The 19,018-nt window shown below is 44.3% G+C and overlaps 1 protein-coding gene across 6 annotated transcripts in view; it reads right to left on the bottom strand.

Annotated features, from left to right (window-relative positions):
- Positions 1-371: 371 nt before the first annotated feature.
- Positions 372-19,018, bottom strand: part of LOC121328669 (coiled-coil domain-containing protein 30-like) — a 33,962-nt gene continuing 15,315 nt past the window's right edge. For 3 of the 6 annotated variants that reach the window (XM_041273585.1, XM_041273588.1, XM_041273587.1), the window contains 18 exons: positions 18,081-18,184; positions 16,658-16,850; positions 15,873-15,989; positions 15,338-15,463; positions 14,064-14,180; positions 13,020-13,180; positions 12,315-12,543; positions 11,235-11,357; positions 10,378-10,548; positions 8,771-8,980; positions 8,097-8,254; positions 7,629-7,794; positions 7,330-7,451; positions 5,645-5,786; positions 5,365-5,501; positions 4,405-4,522; positions 3,181-3,251; positions 372-2,148 (listed from right to left, as the gene is read on the bottom strand). In XM_041273585.1, coding sequence (XP_041129519.1) covers positions 1,938-2,148; positions 3,181-3,251; positions 4,405-4,522; positions 5,365-5,501; positions 5,645-5,786; positions 7,330-7,451; positions 7,629-7,794; positions 8,097-8,254; positions 8,771-8,980; positions 10,378-10,548; positions 11,235-11,357; positions 12,315-12,543; positions 13,020-13,180; positions 14,064-14,180; positions 15,338-15,463; positions 15,873-15,989; positions 16,658-16,850; positions 18,081-18,184 — 2,676 coding nt within the window. In that variant the 3' untranslated portion in view covers positions 372-1,937. Of the gene's footprint in view, positions 2,149-3,180; positions 3,252-4,404; positions 4,523-5,364; positions 5,502-5,631; positions 5,787-7,329; positions 7,452-7,628; positions 7,795-8,096; positions 8,255-8,770; positions 8,981-10,377; positions 10,549-11,234; positions 11,358-12,314; positions 12,544-13,019; positions 13,181-14,063; positions 14,181-15,337; positions 15,464-15,872; positions 15,990-16,657; positions 16,851-18,080; positions 18,185-19,018 lie in introns of those variants that run through there. The other 3 variants (XM_041273590.1, XM_041273586.1, XM_041273591.1) reach the window with 3 other exon arrangements.

Genomic DNA, 19,018 nt, shown 5'->3' with positions numbered 1-19,018 from the left:
TGCTAAATAAAGAATTGGAATACTGAATAGTATTGTTGAAATAAGTCACAAAAATTCCACACATTTTATTTTGAGAGTGGGTTAAACAATGTTCGTGTTGTGCATTGTATCAAACTGCCTCATCATATCCTCTTCCCTTATGGATATTAACACCCGAGTCTCTTCATCGCTCCAATGGACTTAAGTGGAGGATGGACACAGGTTTTGCTGAGACATAACTAGGAGAAATAGGAGTAGTTATACATATTTAAACAGAGACTTAGTAGTACTTTACAATAAAGTCGTTTTGACAGTTGTTTGGAAAGCTATTTGCAAGTGTATTCTGAAGTACTGTACAGCAGGTATAACCACCTGAATTCACAAACCTACATTTTTTGTAATAGTTTTAAATAGAAACTTGGTAAATGCAATCTGTATGATACTTTACAAAGACATTTAGATCCATGTATGATTAGCATTATGAAGTTCTGGGAAGACAGAGAAAAAAGTGGGGTTACTTATTCCAATGTGACTTTATAGCGGCTTTAGAAAAGAACTTGAACAAGCTAATTAACATTCTCACGAGAAACTCATGTTTACATGTGTAAGTGGGCATTGATTGCACAAGCATTTTCTGGAATCTCACAAGAAATTGAGACTTTTATTGTAAAATACTGAGACCGTTTTTTGGGACATTTTCACAAGCTTTCCCTGCCAAGTTTCACACGCATTGTCCATTCACGTGAAACAAACCAACATGTAAACTGGTCTATTGTTATCAGGAACTTGTCCCCATTGACTCACCTTAAATTCTAGTGTTTGGGGCATTTCAACGGGGTGATAATACCCAGAGGGTAGCACCAACTGGAGTGATATTAGGTGGGTTTGATTGTATTTCATGGGTGTTTTTCTGTTTCCTATTTATCATATCTAAAATGTATCCTTGTTACAGTTGTGACTGGGGCAACACTCTGCTATTTCAGTCCAAAAACACAAACACGTTTTGAATAAATAGAGAAGCAGTGGTAGCAGTTCATGATGGAATGAAATCTGATACGGCAGTTTTGTGATATGAAAATAAAGAACACTTCTCATTGTAACTTTTCTGGAAATAAAAACTAGAATCTATTAAAAAGCATTTCTAAACATGATCAACAAAGATATCAACAAGGTATGAAAGTTCACAGATAGTCTCATGCCATAATGCTTCTTATCTTGTTTTTACAGGGCTGCTTCTGCCTTTCTAATTAGTCATAACGTTGGACTGTTAATCACTTGATTATTAACAGAGCCTTCTTCTCAATACTTGTAAACCTGGGCAGGCAGTTTCTCCTGTCTGCTGAAAGTGCTTTACTTTAGTCCAACAGAAATGACTCCCTGTACAAACACTGGGAGTCACACGGATTGTCCCAACATTTAAAATATAGAAACAGGATACAGAATTTCTCATCATGATCATTTAAATATAACACCTGTCTAAAAGGTAGGAGCTATTCTGGGCATGCCTGGCGTGTTCTGCTGATTTGCTGCTTCGACAACGGTTATGTCAGTTTCATTATACATAGTACAGTCTCCTACATTGCATACAGTTTTTATACAGCAAGCATATCTTTACTAATTCCTTTAGCTGGACTAGCTCATTACAATGACATGATTTCTCTCAACACTAACTAGTCTGGGGCAGATTGTCGTGGAAGGAAAACTCAAGAGTACACAGTAACTGACCACTGGTTTGTCTCCTGTCAGCTTTATTTCCAGCCCAGGGGAGCCGATTTCCAGCCTGGAGTTGAGATCTAGGAGAGACGGGCCTGCCTGCCAGGTGCCTTCCTGCCTCCCCGTTGTGTCCCTCCTGCCTGCCCGCTGTCCCTCCTGCCTGCCCTGTGTCCCTCCTGGTCCCTCCTGCCTGCCCTGTGTCCCTCCTGGTCCCTAGCACCCTTGCAGCTGTCCTTCCAGGGGGCTCACACCTCGTCACTGCCCAGACTTGGGCTCTCATCGGGGTCATGGGAGCCTGGCCTGGCTGAGGGGAAGCTCAGGTTCAGGTATCCGATGTCCGAGGGCTGGGAGCGGAGGGTGGAGAAGGAGGACTTGAGGCTCTCTGGCGGCTCGCTGGCCTTCACCTTGTGGATAGCATCCAGGATCCCCAGAGTGTCACACACCCCCGTGGTCAGACTGCAGAAAGAATTACTAGATTAGAATTTGAAGACATTGAAAAAGACTTCTAGTTTAAACATGTGTCATTGGTTGGGTTGATAACAGTGATTCACGGTGACATGACTAGGTAACACATTCCACACCCTCACCACTCTCTGTAAAAAATTATGTCCTACCCTGTGTCTCAAGTCTATCTCCATATCATTTATAACTGCGTCCTCATAAAGTATAGTTATGGCAGTCAGACTACAATTCCGCTGTTTAAACAATAAAGCTATAAAAAGTAAAATTTATACACAGGCTTTTGATTTTTAGACTTCCCAGCCTCTCCTGTTTCTCAGAATACATTCTTCATGTAGAACCATGTGTCAAAACAAAGAATACACAAGAGACCACTTTAAACTTGATAACAGCTTGGTGGCAGGCATATAAAAATGAATACAATGGCCATGTATCAGTTACACCCTAGAAACACTATAATGTTTACGCTGACAGAGTCTCATGTTTACATATTAACGCTTCAGATCCACACAGTTAACAATCATTAAAGAGTGAGGCGATTCAAATCACATTTTCATAGTTTTATTTTATGATGTTTGATATCATTTTATTTTTTATAAGTCTGTGTTTAAGGTGCTCAGAAGTTGCTCATCGCTTCCAGTTGCCAGGCACAGAACATGTAACCAGGACTCTGTTTCTACTCCCCGGCGCTACAGGCTTCGGCTGCCCACGGCTAGCTGCTGAAATCAAAAGAGCGTTTCAGTGCTTTTTCCAAACCTGGCAAACCTTGGAAATCCTTGCTGCGCATCAATGGAAACAGACACCCACAGACACTCCCCCACAAACACTCCCCCACAGACACTCCCCCACAGAGACTCCCACACAGAGACTCCCACACAGAGACTCCCCCACAGACACTCCCCCACAGACACTCCCCCACAGAGACTCCCACACAGAGACTCCCACACAGTTCTAGAATTCTACTGGAAAGATATGGGAGTCCCAGTCACACCGCAGTGGGTGTCTGTTCCAGAGCTGTGTGCTTCTCACCTGGTGTTGCTGGACTGCAGAAGGCTGCCGTTCAAAAGCAGGCTTTTGGTGGGAAAGGCTTTTTTGAGCTCCTAGAAGAGAACCAGGGACATGTGCCTAAATCACACATTTGACTGGAGTATTAGAAACAATCTTTAAACTGAGATTTTAATCTGGTCCATGCAGGGCAGTATAATCCTGCCAGGAGGGCAGTACAGTAATCCGTTGTGTATCCACCCGTCACATATCCACCTTAACTGTTTACCCACCATGATCAAGACCTTCAGCACAGAGTGAGTGAGTGAGTGAGTGAGTGAGTGAGTCAGAACTAGAACCAGGGTTGGATACCGAAGAGTGAGTGAGAGTCGAAACCGTCGACAGCCAGGTGAGTAGCCAGAGTTCGTTTAGTATTGAACAGAGATAATTAGTTCAAAGACTGTAGATCCCACCAAAGTTTTCTTACACTGTTGTATGTACTTTCAAAGATTAATGAAGACCAAATTCTGATACCGCTTAGGCTAAAACATACGCTAAATAACTTATTTACCAAGTGCATGCCAAACGAATAATTGGTTCTCTAGATATATGTAAAAATTTAAGTGTGACTTAAAGACTAACAGACACAGGCCCATATGGGAGCTTTTACTATATCCCTGGGGCCAGGAACAGGCAATAAAAGGCACAGCAGAAATAGATACTTCTAACTGCCTGTGGCAGAGCACAGCTCTGCCCTTTAGAAATTGGTAGGGATGGGGTTAAATTCCCCTACCTGCCTGGGTTCATTGTGTTCAGGTGGCTGGGGTTGATTAGATGATTAGTTTAATTAATGATCAATCAGCGCCCAGCCACCTGACATAAAAGGAGGCCTCTGCATCTCATTTAGGAGGAGGGAGCTGAGGAAGCAGGTTGGTGTTTGTGGGTGTTTTGTGATTTTTGAATTTTGATAAATCCAGTGAAGGCATTGCCCAGCCTGGAAACTTCATTTTTGTGAGTTTTGTTTTTGCTTTATTTGTGTTTGAGTATCTGTTATTTTGCCCTTGTGCACTTTATTTTTGTGTTTATTTATAATAAAATTAGAATTTTTTGAACTGCAGACTGTCTCTGGGCCTCTATCCACTCACCAGCCTGCCACACTGCCACAAATGCAAACCCTAGATAAGAGCACGTAGATGGGATGTTTCCATTAAAGTGTACAGAAACGCAAACATACGCATTTAGTTTACAAAAGGATGGAACCTGCAGTACCTCCATACCGCAGACAGACTGGACACTCCTCAGAGTGCGCTCCAACACTCCGACCTGATTGGACAGCCGCAGGGTTCTATCCTGGAGCTGCCTGTTCTCTTCCTCCAGGCAGTTCAACCTGATAGACCAGGAAGACAAGAGGACAATTCAAAACAATGACAGTGGATAGAGCAGTGCTTCTCAAACTGGGGTACCGGGACCCAGAGGAGTCCCTCGACAGTTACTTAGGGGGGTCCCCTGGAAATTTTACTGTGTGAAGGTGGTGCGTGGTTCAGTATCTGTGCCGTGTGGAGGTGGTGCGTGGTTCAGTATCTGTGCCGTGTGGAGGTGGTGCGTGGTTCAGTATCTGTGCCGTGTGGAGGTGGTGCGTGGTTCAGTATCTGTGCCGTGTGGAGGTGGTGCGTGGTTCAGTATCTGTGCCGTGTGGAGGTGGTGCGTGGTTCAGTATCTGTGCCGTGTGGAGGTGGTGCGTGGTTCAGTATCTGTGCCGTGTGGAGGTGGTGCGTGGTTGGTTCAGTATCTGTGCCATGTGGAGGTGGTGCGTGGTTGGTTCAGTATCTGTGCCGTGTGGAGGTGGTGCGTGGTTCAGTATCTGTGCCGTGTGGAGGTGGTGAGTGGGTCAGTATCTGTGCCGTGCGGAGGTGGTGCGTGGTTGGTTCAGTATGTGTGCCGTGTGGAGGTGGTGCGTGGTTGGTTCAGTATGTGTGCCGTGTGGAGGTGGTGCGTGGTTGGTTCAGTATGTGTGCCGTGTGGAGGTGGTGCGTGGTTGGTTCAGTATGTGTGCCGTGTGGAGGTGGTGCGTGGTTGGTTCAGTATGTGTGCCGTGTGGAGGTGGTGCGTGGTTGGTTCAGTATCTGTGCCATGTGGAGGTGGTGCGTGGTTCAGTATCTGTGCCGTGTGGAGGTGGTGCGTGGTTCAGTATCTGTGCTGTGTTGAGGTGGTGTGTGGTTGGTTCAGTACCTGTGTTGTCTGGTGGAGATGGTGCGAGTGCAGGTCTGTCCCAACTCCTCCTCCTCACTCAGACGTCTCAACAGCTCCCGTTTCTCCACCAGAAGTTTCTCATTCACATCTGTCACTTTCCTAATCCATTCCTGTTCCTGCATTTCACATGAAAAAACATACATTGCATTTCTTTAACCTAGAGGGTTCATTTTATACGCTAAACTGTACACATGGGATCTCCATTACCAATGCAACATCAGGTAAGATTCACAAAATCTGTGTTACTTTTCCAGATCACCTTCTCGGCCAGGCTCCTCGCCAGCATCAGATCCTTCTCCAGCTTCCTAATCCTGCCGTCTCTCTCCACTGTCTCTCTCAGGAAAAACTCCTTTGCTCGCCGGAGCTTTGCCTTGTGCCTGGCCTGCTTCTCGCTGCACCGTCTGAAAAGAAGCGGCCAGTTTAAAAGCAAAACTGGCTGAGAGGATCCCATGGGTGGGTTACACTATGTAACACAATTTTTGTTCCTTGGTAGTAAGTGTTATTTCCTAATTGCTTATGCCTCAAAAGTATAGAAAATGGCTATTATTCCCCACAAACTTTGCTTTGTGACCAGGACAGTGATATTTTGAAATATCACTATTTCCAATGGGAAAACGGGCAAATGTGTGTCTTTTCGTTCACAAAGTCAGAAAAAAACAACATATGAATCCAAATACAGTATAATCGTAAATCTCCAAAAACTACTCACTTCTAAATCTTTTGTAGTCATTTTTGTATTACTTTAGTATAAATACATGTTAATTTGGATTCATATGTTTTTTTCTGACTTTATGTGAACGAAAAGACACACATTTGCCCGTTTTCCCATTTGAAATAGTGATATTTTGAAATATCACTGTCCTGGTCACAAAAGCAAAGTCTGTGGGGAATAATAGCCATTTTCTATACTTTTGAGGCCTAAGCAATTAGGACACAACACTTACTACCAAGGAACAAAAAAAATAAAAATACAAAATTTGTTACACGGTGTTATCAGTTCTCTTCATCTTATAAACCAGAGAATGTATGACGAGAACACATAAATCTCTAAAAGAAACATGGAGGCATTTGTGATGAGTCTGTAATTCAGCCTCCCGACAGTAAAAGGCATCGAATCAACCAAGGTTTTCCTCACCCAGATCACGTGACCGTGATGTAAGTCTCCTTTATGGGAGGCACCATCTTGGTGAAGGGTGGAAGAGCGAGTATGTAAATCCCTGCCACTCAAATCATGTGATGGTTAAGAGCACCTGTCTTATAGGGATTGGTGTTCCACTGGCTACAGGGGCAGGGCTTGGCATACAAAAGGGGATGCAATGCTGTGCTCAGGGTTGGTCCTTGAAACACAGGAGGGGAAGGGGGATAGGAGGGATTATTTTTTGTGTGTAAATCCTAACTGTTTGTTTCCTGTTTCTTGTTTTACTTTGGTCCTTCCTGACACGACTGAAGAGTAAGGACTAACAGTGAGTCTGCCGTCAGCCCGACCAAAACCACAGCTGAAGAAAAACAACTTTTTTATATATTTAATACCTCACATCAATCCCCTCACGGTTTTCTTTTTTTGTTTGTAAAGAAAGTTCCTCTGTTTTCACTTGCAACACTGCCTGGACTGTCTCTTTGTTATTTACATGCCCCATCATAACACGCACTAAAATGAATCAGCAAGAAATACCACAAAGAACACACAATGGTATTACTTCCAGCCACGGAGGGCTGAGAGCTGCGGGGGGACAGGACGATGGTTACACTCTGGTGTACCTGTTGCATTTGGAGAGAAGGCATGTTTGAGAGCTCTATTAAGGTCACAGTGCTTTACAAAAAAGACATCAATTAAGAGAACTTTCAGACCTCTATCAAGTTGATCTTGAGTGATGTGTGTGTGTGTGTGTGTGTGTCTAGCGTGCGTGCCTGAGTTCAGTGTGTTTGAGCGTGACGTCGCTCTACCTGACGAGTGAGTCCAGCTGGTGCAGAACTCGCCGGAGCTCCTCCTGGAGTCTCTCTGACTCATGTTGGGATGACAACAGCTGGTCAGACAGATTCTGATTGGTCTTCTGGCTGTGCTGGTGCTACAGAGTGGAAAGACGATAGCAAGAAAATCTGTCTAAAGCCTTTTTAAGGTTAATTGGAAAAAACAAGAGGAAGGGCAGTATAATAATAAAAATAACAATCTAATCTAGTATTCTTTTCACTCTTTTTGATACCCCCAGTCCTGCTAGCCAATAGGATTGTGCAGTGTTGCTGACCTCATCTGTTATTGTGCTGTGCTCCTCCTCCAGCACGCTCAACCTCGCCCCCTGCTGGTGCAGCCGATGATTCAGCTCGGTGTTGCTGCGACTCAGAGATGCCTCCTTCTCCCTCAGCAAGCGCAGCTGCTGCTGCAGCTCCTCCCCCTTCTGCTCCAGCAGCTTCCTGCGAGGAGAGAACCAGCCGAGGTGGATCATTCACTCATTCAGTGCACGGCTCATTATTTTCAATCCAGTATAACCCTACACTCAGTTACTGTCCATTGATAGCAGCACAGAATGGATTTGCTCCATTTGGAAGACTTGTAGTACTGCCAGATTCCCTAAACAGCATTTGCTAGCTCTTGCAATAAACAAACAGGGAGCAGCAGGTACAGTCTCTTGTTTTAACACCATTTCATCCAATGGTGTAACCCCTTGTCTAGCAGGCTGGTGTGTTTGTGTGATGTGTGGGTGTGTGATTTGTACCTGCAGAGCTGCTCCTCCTGCAGTCTGCCTCTCAGCGTGGCCAGGCTCTCTGTGCTGTCTCGAGCCTCTCTCTGCAGCTGCTCCATCTCCTGCACCCGGGTCTCTGCCAGGCGCAGCTGGTGCTGAGCTCCCTTCAGCTGCTGCTGTAGCTCCCAGACCTGCAACACACCCACAAGGTTACTGCACAGACACACAGCTTTCAATTGATACTATTGGAACAGCTTTGGACAATCAGAGACACACAGCTTTCAATTCGCACTATTAGAACAGATTCAGACAATCAAGAGACATACAGCTTTCAATTCACACTATTAGAACAGCTGGGGACAATCAGAGACACACACACCTTTCCACTCACATGATTAGAAGAGCTTTGGACAGTCAGGGCCGTATACTCTGGTGTCTGTTTTTCTTAACGTGAAATTATTAGAAATAACTTAAACACCATTTTAATGTATTTCTTACATTTCCCTTCCTGTGTTAAACTGTTTGCAATCATTCCAACAGGTTCTTGGTTTGGTTACTCCAATGACCGAGTTCTCATTTTTCTATAAATCTGCCTTTATCTGGCAATGAGCTCCTGTGAGCTTGTCAGAGGAATGCCAATCGCTTTAAAAACCACAGGAAACTCTGTGCTGTTAAAGCTGAGCCCCGGATGTGCCTATGCTGCGCACCTTCTTGTCTGCGCTGAGTAGGCGGGAGCTCTCTGCCCTCAGCTCCTCCTGCAGGCTGCGCTGGGCTCGGCCGCTCTCAGTTCTGTGCAGAAGCTCTAGCTCCAGCTCCCGGCCTCTCTGCTGGCTGCTCTCCAGCTCCGCGCTCAGAGAGGCGCTGGCCTGCTCCACACCTGCCAGCCGGGATTGCGCCTGCTTCAGCTCAGCTTTCACCTGCACACCACAAAACACACCAGCCCATTATCCCAATCCTGACAAGCCCTACACCAAGGGAGGCCAACCCTGGTCCCGGAGAGCCACAATCCTGCAGTTTTTCAGGGTAAAAGACCTGGAAAACAAGTTAGTGCTGAACAATTAAGGAAATAACTGGTTGAGTTCAGTAATTGAGAACTCAGCTGGAACAAAAACCTGAATACCCTGCAGCTTTCCAGGAGCAGGGTTGGCCACCCCTGCCCTACTCCTTCAATGTGCAAAAGCATGTTGGTGTCAGATTTCTGGACTGTACCTGCGCTGAAATATTGCACCCATTACTCTAGGGCACTGGTACTCAACTCTGACCCTCAAGATCCAATCCAGTCCAGGTTTTTACTCCAATCAGGTTCTAATGTAGTTAACTGAAACTGCTAATAGGCAATTAACTAATTTAGGACCTGGTTGGAATAAAGAGCAGGACTGGAACAGATTGCGGGCCAGAGTTGAGTACCACTGCTATAGGGTTACCCTGCACACAGTATAATGGAGCACTACAGGTGCTCTATATATGTGTAAATATCTTGTATTTGCATTTTGTGGTATTGGTTTGGCAGTTACAGGGTTCATACCCTGCAGGGTTAGTCAGTCAGCTCCCCAAACTGGTTTCCACAGAGACAGGCAAAGGCAATCCTCAATCCTCAAGAGGAGGCTGCTAAGCAGAAGGAAATGAGGAAGGTACAGAGCTGAAGTTGGCTTGTAAAATATGCTTCAGAACTGAAAACTCCAGTCCACTGTGGGTAAAAACCTTAACCTTATGTTTTGCTTTTTCTTTGTTTAAAAAGAAGAATCTTTTTGTGCTGTTTTGCATCAAGTATTTCTTTTGATTGATGAAAGCTCAGTTTGGGATTCTTGCTTGTTGGATTAAGATTTGGTGCACTTTGAAGCGATTCATGTCAGATTGATTTAGAATAAAAGTTCAGCTTCAATTCTGGATTTCTGCTTTTTTTCCTTAAACAAACTGGATAAAGCAAACGCAGAATACTGCATATATGAGACATGTGCAATTCTACTTGTATTCACAATCACATCACATTAACTTACTCCAACAGTTTATTGTTCATTTTGATTGTCCTTTCGCTACAACAAACCCCTCGATATAACGAACAAAAGCCTTGGACCCCAACAGTTTCGTTATAGCGAGGGTGTCCTGTATTAACTTGTTGTGGGTCAAAATTCTTTAAAGCCTTTAAAAACATGTGAGCTGGATGAATAAAGTGTAGTCTGAATCTGCATCGATCAGGGTTCTAGTAAGTTGATGTTGCATTGCAAGTTTGAAAAAGAAATACATCTTTTTTAAATACGCAGTCCCAGCTGTCGTGTTCCTTGCACTGCTGAAGCTGAAGAGGTGGGCTCTGTACCTTGGTGTTCTCCTGCTCCAGCAGAGCGCTGTGTCTCTTCTGGTCCAGGTTCTTCTCTCTCTCGTATCGCAGTTCTCTCTCCGCCGAGGAGAACAGGTTCTGCGTTCTCTGCAGGTCCTGCTTCAGCTGCCGACACTCCTCCCCCATCTGCTGGAGCAGGCTCTCCTGGGACTGGAGAAGAGACAAGGGGTTACCTGAGGACCACCTCAGGGGGTTTCTGATCGTGCTCAAATTCAAAACTGACAACACTGCTAATATAGAGCACTGGTATGCCTTGCCTGTATCATGTGTACGACATGGGAATATGCTCTAACTCCAGATCTGAGAATACCTTTTAGCAGTCTGCTTGAGAAAACATGCCAATAAGTTAACCAGTGCAGTCACATTCACAGGGTCCTTATAAATCTCACAGTTCCTGCAAGGGATAGTTTATATCAGCTACTCTTTTGTAATCATTTATTACACAGGCAATATGTTAATAGTGTTCAGAGAGGAAGAGCTGAAGCTCTGTAGTTTTAAGGTAGGCGCAAAAGTAAGAACAAGGAAACAATATCTGAATATAATGTTATAGGATTGTAGTCAAATGCTACCTGAAATGGAGAGTGTATGATACAAGTTTGGTGAAGACTGGTGCAAATGAACTCTTTCAGCTTTACAGAGCGACTATCCAGGGATAACAGTGTCTTTGTGACGGGCACCCACTCATGGCGCCCACGCATATTGTATCATCAAAATGAGATGATCAAGCCAGCATGAAGGTAAATGCGATTTGCATTCTGTACTTTCAAAACCTGAAATAATACTGTCACCAACATCAGTTTGTCTGCAGATGCAGCCTTCCCCCATGTGATGCTCACCTTGGCCCTGCCATGCCCCTCCCCTATCTGAGCCTGCAGGGCAAGCTGGTGCTGGCTGGCTAGGAGACGCTCCTCCTCCAGGGTGGACTGCAGGCGACCCATTTCCACCTTCAGAGAGACCAGCTGCAGACACACAGACAAGAGATACAGCCCGTTACTGCAGACACACACAGAGACACAGCACATTACTGTAGACACACAGACAAGAGATACAGCCCATTACTGCAGACACACACAGAGACACAGCACATTACTGTAGACACACAGACAAGAGATACAGCCCATTACTGCAGACACACACAGAGACACAGCACATTACTGTAGACATACAGACAAGAGATACAGCCCGTTACTGCAGACACACACACAGAGACAGCCCGTTACTGCAGACACACACAGAGACACAGCCTGTTACTGCAGACACACAGACAAGAGATACAGCCCATTACTGCAGACACACACAGAGACACAGCACATTACTGTAGACATACAGACAAGAGATACAGCCCATTACTGCAGACACACACAGAGACACAGCACATTACTGTAGACATACAGACAAGAGATACAGCCCATTACTGCAGACACACACAGAGACACAGCACATTACTGTAGACACACAGACAAGAGATACAGCCCATTACTGCAGACACACACAGAGACACAGCACATTACTGTAGACATACAGACAAGAGATACAGCCCATTACTGCAGACACACACAGAGACACAGCACATTACTGTAGACATACAGACAAGAGATACAGCCCATTACTGCAGACACACACAGAGACACAGCACATTACTGTAGACATACAGACAAGAGATACAGCCCGTTACTGCAGACACACACACAGAGACAGCCCGTTACTGCAGACACACAGTCAAGAGATACAGCCCGTTACTGCAGACACACACACACAGCACACTGCTTGCCAGAACCTTGCATTCCAGTTTTCTCCAGATACACACAATTAATGCTCTCCACTGCCCCCTTGAGGACCAATCGGCGCAGTTCAATATCCAATTGTTCCTGGCACACATTTTGAATTATTAACGTGGAGTCCCGCGAGGGCCATACCTGGTTGACTCCCTCCTCCGTAACTCTGTGGGAAGGCCTGTGCTGGGGCTGTTCTGGGCTGGCCTCCCTCCCTGCCCCCTGCCTCAGTCTGTGGCTCACCTCTTGATTGCTCTGCAGCTCCAGACCCAGCCGCTGCCTCTCCTCCTGGACTGTCAGCCGCTCCTGCACACTTTCGCTCAGTCGCTGCTGAGGGGAGGCCCCCTGGGCACGGCTCTCCAGCACCTCCCCCCTACCACAGGGAGCATTCACAACGAAAGGAGGCCATTCAACATCAACAACATGGTGAGGTACCCCATTCCATACCTTCGCACTTTCTGTGTGGAGAAGCGTCTCCAACCTTTATTTGTGTCTCATCCTGGTGTTGGCCACAAGGGTTAACTTTGTCGACTGCTTTTAAGGTTTTAAAGACTTCAATCCAGTCCACCCTAATTCTTCTAAATGCAGTTCCCTCAATCTTCACCCATGCATTTGTTTGCATTTTTAACCGTTTCCCCACCCCGGTTTTTGACAGCCACGAGTCTATTTTAAAACGTGAGCAAATAAAATCATATTAGCTGCATAAAATGACCAAGAAACTACTCCAAACAAGAATCTCTTTCCTGCAGGTTGTTTCTGGCTGTTTTCTACAGTTTGTTGTTCTTCCTATAAGAAGTGGATGAAGCTGCTGTGTGTACGTGCTCTTTAGCGGAGGCCTGGCTTGCTTACCACAATGGGCTGCGTTCCCTCTCCGCTCTGCTCAGCTCTCCTCTCAGCTCTGCCTCCCTCTCCCTGCACCCCCTCAGCTCCTCCTGGGCCAGGCTGCAGGCTGCCCTGTGCTGCTCCACATCTCCCTCCAGCTGCTTTGCACTCAGCTCCAGCTCACAAACCTGGGCGCCACAAACAGGGTTACTTGGGATTTTAACCAGCGTTCAGTCCGGCTCATATCTAGGCCCTCCTACGCCCCCATATAGAAAACACTGGTCTGCAGTACTACACAGATACAGGCTGTGGCTTTTTGTTAGGACCAACTGGAAATAACGTAGGCACATAATTGTGAAGATCATCCAGAATCATTACACACTCAATAGCATTATATTTATAAATACTTAAAAGAAACATAATAAGTTCAGTGACAAATGCTTCGACTAGATATCTTTTCCACTGTCTTCAAATCGAACTTCTTAATTGTCTTACAGTATTTCAGAATACATAGCAAGGTCTGGAGGAGTGCGTTGTTGGCTGTAAATTAGTTTGAAGCAAAAAAATATTGTTGCCCAACTAGGAGCATTTGTATTCAGATCATAAACCATGTTTGAGAAATCAACCAATCGCTGTTAAGGACTCAGTATTCTGTGTAGCGAATGTATGTCTCAGCTCGGCTTTACAGTCCTCTCACCCAAACTGCACGAGATGACATCTCTTATAACTAGGAACGACACCCTACACACAACGTTCTAACTTACACTACAGCTGCAACTGGAGTACCAAGAACAACTACCACTGTAGAAATATCTTTAATGAATCTTATGTGACTAGAAGCAACTGCAGAGGGTTGTGACTTCTGAAAGCAGTCAGTGACTATATATAATAAACCCAACACTGTCTGCCAGAAACCTGTTGTTTCATTAATATATCTATCTTACGGTTCTGTTGGAGCAGTATGGAAATACACAACTTTTCCTCTAATAAAACTAGCAACAATTGACTTGGGCACACCTTTGTGTCTTGTATCACTGCCAGTGTATTCTCCTTGATAACACTGGCTCTCACCTTCCTCTCGAGCAGGGTCCTCTCCTCCCGGGCCTGGGTGAGGCTGGCATTCAGGACGCTGCTCTCCTCCACTGAGGCACGGAGACTCTGCATCTCTGCCCTGCACTGCTGCAGCTCCTGACAAACAGCAGGACAGCGGACAGACACTTCACGTCACTGAGGGAACATTGCTGAGGCTTGATTACATACTTTTTGATTCATCATGTGGGAGATTCAGCGATATATCTGTGCATGTCTGATTCCATCCAAATTGAACAGACTACAACAACAGCATGTTATACAATACTTCTTTATGTTATTTTGTTTGTTAATTTGGCATGGCACACTTAAATTAACCAGTTACCTCTTTAAACTGGTAGTCCCCGATTTAGACGTAGACTTGCGTACCATACATTAGGAGGATCACACCTATTTGCAGCATTTAATTGGTCAATTAAAAAAAAATGTTACCAGAAAGATGTTTGTAAGTGTTTTGGGAAAAGTCATAAAAGTGTGTGACAGAGACAGAATGATTCTGGGTGATAAATCTCCCTCCAGACCTGTGAGGGCGCTGTGTAAAGTGAACAGACTGCCCTGGACTAGATGGTCAAACGATTAATTCCCAGGATTAGGCGGAAGTCAGCCATCTAGAAAAGGGGCGGAGCTACAGTACACTAAATCATCGACGCGGAAGAGAAACAATGTGGCAGCCGCGGATTGGAGGAGCGGTTGCAATCATTAACTAAGGGTCCATGATTGATGGTATAAAAGGGGATGTAGCAAAGTGATTTGTTCCTTTGTTATATATATATATATATATATATATATATATATATATATATATATATATATATATATATATATATATATATTTTTTTTTTATATATATATATATATATATATGCTATGGCCAAAGGTTAATAATTAAATTAAATCCAAAATATTTCATTTAAAGTATGAACATAATAATGTACCCTAGGCGATATGTAATTTGAAGGTGATACACATGTGTAATATAATAATTAAGACCAATACTAAAATCAAGAAATAACACCACTGTAAAAACACAGCCCCAGTTCAAACACCCACACTGCTTTGCAGTTCTCCATATGCTTCACGAAAAACTGCCCCCTGAAAAATGTGACATTTCGAAATCTAACATGAAATACTGTACTGCATAAGTTTAAGCCACTGCTTCCCGACACATTATCATCACCATGACTCTCAAGAGCTTGTGCTATTGAAATTCCATTCCAATTTCCAACAAAGAAGAAGAGGTTTTGTGTTGCCAGTACCTCCTTGCTCTTCTTCAGTGCGTGCTGTGCAGCACTCAGATCCGCCTCCAGCTGCTTCCTCCACTCCTTCTCCTCCGTCAGACACCCCTCCAACACCGCCTCCCTGTCCCGGCTGCTCTTCAGCTGCTAGGGGTTCAAAGAGACCCCCTTTGTTTTTAGGAAGACACACTCTGGCTTGACACAAAATGAAAGACCTGTGCTGGTTTGCGGTACTGGGGGGGGTGGTATTTGTTACAAAATACCTTTATATCCTTGAATAGATAATCACGCACTCTTCAAAAACAGGCAAAAGATTGAATTACTCAACAACCGGACACTGTTATCCCATTGCTTTCTGTGGTGCTCAGCTGTAATATATTTAGCAGTATAACTTCATGGTTGAGCGTAATTTCCATGATTTGGGATGGATTTGTGCTGCTGCTGTGTAATAATTGAATGTCTGTCTGTGTTTGGCTGAAAGGGCCTGAGCATTGCACAGGTCCTGCTGCACTGTAATCAGAGGCCAGCAGGACGCGACGCCAGTCCCTCCACTCACCTGCTGCAGGGCCTGCTCTGCATCACTCATCTCAGAGCTGGGCACAGCCACGCCCTCCACCTCCCATTGCTGCTGTTTCTTACGCAGTCTGGACAGCTCTGCATCCAGCCCTGTGATCTGGAGGGGAAAAGTGAAATCGAAAAAAACGAATTCAATGACATAGCTTTTTCATTCCTGTTGAAATCCTCGGTTTCTAAATGTTTTGTTCAGACGTGTAATATGTGATGGTGCTGGATCCTTCTTGTTTATCTTTTCACATTAACCTGTCATTTGTACTGCCAATAAACTTAACTATAAATATTATATATAAATTCTGTGTGTGTATATATAATATACACACACACACACACAGATCTGAATGCATCCTCCATAACTTCAAACGCTCAAATCGTGGGTCCCACATTTTCCAACTATCCCCTTCTCAGCACAGTGTCACACCTCTACCCCACTCCTGCTCCCTCACTATAATCACACTGATCACAATGACAACCTTCTCCATTGCACCCCCTCTTTCACACGTCTACCCCACTCCTGCTCCCTCACAATAATCACACTGATCACAATGACCACTTTCTCCACCACACCCCCTCTTTCACCCCTCTCCTGCTCCCTCACTATAATCACACTGATCATAATGAAGAGTGCTGTTCACACATAGCTCTCACAGAGGGGTGCTGTCATGCCTCACTGATATAATAATACCCTGCACACAGCTCTCAATCAGTGCACTGCAGAAGGCACAACCCGTTTCTTCAGATTTTAAATGCATATCCCTGAAGCCTGACCTTCCTGTGCAGTCCCTCAGTCTCGCTCTCGAATCGCTCCCTCTCCTCTTTGGTTCGGTTCTGTGTCTCTCCCAGGATGGACTCCAGTTCCTCGTTGCGCTCCCCGAGCTCCTCATGCTCTCTCTGCAGCTTGAGCAGCCTCCTGCGCAGCTCTTGAACCTGGAAGCCCTGGTCCTGCAGCTCCTGATGACACCTGCCAGGGACAGGGCAGGAATACACAGGATTAGTTTGTTGTGCACACAGGAAGCCAGTGGCCTTCATTGTTACATATTTTGAATTTTGCCTAAATGTTTAACCATTGTCAGAAATATGCAAGTCAAATATATGTGTCAGCCTTAGTGTTTACACAGTAGCAAGTTTACAGTCAAGGCCAGTTTATTTCATATCCAGTATTTCTTCCATATCCAATTAAAGGGTACCAAAAGAAGTGCTCCGTCTATGGGTTCTATCCATGGTCTCTGAGCGTTAATGCGCAAGACAATAACATGACTGAATGACGTCAATGAGTGACTCAGTGCTGAAGCGGTCCATAGAGATGTGCTGGATTTGTGTTTATCTTTGCATACAGCACCTTGTATCACTAAAGCTGTGAGACAAAACTTAAACATGTTGTATATCTGACTCTACTGACCTGGGGGTTGGTGTTGCCAGCTTGAAGTAAGCATGATAAAGCATGTTTCCATATCAATCTATAGGCGTATAACCTGTATGCCAACTGTATCACATGACTGAATGCTTAGAAAATCAGCTGGTCAGTACCAGGCTACCAGAAATAAAGATCTTCATAAAAAAGTAGTTTAGGTTTTCATTTGTGTCACAAAGTAATTTTTTCTTTTTTATGATTTTATTTAAAAAATTACATCTGCTTGTATTGGTATCCTTTAAATGCTATGCACATGCAGTTAATACAGGCTGCAGTCATTTATACAGTGACGGAGCGCTGCTCATGACGGCTTTTCTGACTGGTTACCAGCATTTCTAATACGCCCCATTTGAAATATTTAATTGGGTTTGATCCTAAAGGGTTAAATTAAAACCAAAGTCAATGCTCTAATAGGAAGTTAGGGAGCTCACATGGATACCGAACACATTTAATTTTCTTTAAAAAGTCAGTGATTGTGAAGTTCTGATTACAAACGATTGTTCACTGTATGCTTATAAAGGCAGCATGGGAGCCTGCAGCGAGCGCTGCTCAAACCTGCCCTGCACACCATCAGCCCTGCGGATGTGGGGAATGTTCTAAACACCAGGCTATATTCACTGGTGCCCCGTCAGAATCTGAAGCCAGTTCTAACCGAGGCCAGAGGTGGAGCGCACTTGTGTTCACGCTGCACTTTGCATGTGATCTCAGATTGTTTTATATATAACCCCGTGTATCAGCATGTATTTTAACAAAGCCTACATGCTGTATGTGATTTTGTACCTCTCATGGATTTGCTGGTGGGCACCACTCTCTGTGTCTCCAGCACACGCTGTCTGTGCCAGGGAGGCAGTGGCGCCATCCTGGCTGAGGAGTTTGGGTTCAGTCTGCAGGAGAGGAGACCACAAAGCTCAGGAGAAGAGACATTCACTCTAGTGCAGATATTCTCAAACTGGTTTTTGTTGGCTGGGCACCTTTTTTTAGGGACCTTCATCTGAACTGAAGAAATCGCACACAAACAAGATAAACTTTACTGCAGTGAATGGGAATGTCTGAGTGTAATACTGTCACAAGACTTCTCTCAGTAAAATCTAATCCAGTCCCTCTGAAGAGGTATCATTTGTGGGTCCCAATCAAATCTCTATTGAAATTAATGGTGTGATACCCTCTACAATCATTCTCTTTTGGAAACTCTTCTGCTTAATTATGTAAATCTGACTATACAGCCCAGCATCAAGTCATATGATTACACTATGTAACACAATTTTTGTTCCTGGGTAGTAAGTTTTATTTCCTAATTGCTTATGCCTCAGAAGTATAGAAAATGGCTATTATTCCCCACAAACTTTGCTTTTGTGACCAGGACAGGTAAATTTCAAAATATCACTATTTCCAATGGGAAAACGGGCGAATTTGTGTCTTTTCGTTCACATAAAGTCAGAAAAAAACAACATATGAATCCAAATTAACATGTATTTGTACTAAAGTAATACAAAAATGACTACAAAAGATTTAGAAGTGAGTAGTTTTTCAAGATTTACGATTATACTGTAAATACAGTACAGTGAGTACAAACTACAGTGAGTAGTTTTTCGAGATTTACGATTATACTGTAAATACAGTATAATCGTAAATCTCGAAAAACTACTCACTTCTAAATCTTTTGTAGTCATTGTTGTATTACTTTAGTACAAATACATGTTAATTTGGATTCATATGTT

Source organism: Polyodon spathula, chromosome 16 (genome assembly GCF_017654505.1).
Source record: "Polyodon spathula isolate WHYD16114869_AA chromosome 16, ASM1765450v1, whole genome shotgun sequence".
Taxonomy (NCBI): domain Eukaryota; kingdom Metazoa; phylum Chordata; class Actinopteri; order Acipenseriformes; family Polyodontidae; genus Polyodon; species Polyodon spathula.
The sequence above is the reverse complement of the archived record's forward strand: the minus strand, read 5'-3'. Positions and strand labels throughout refer to the sequence as shown.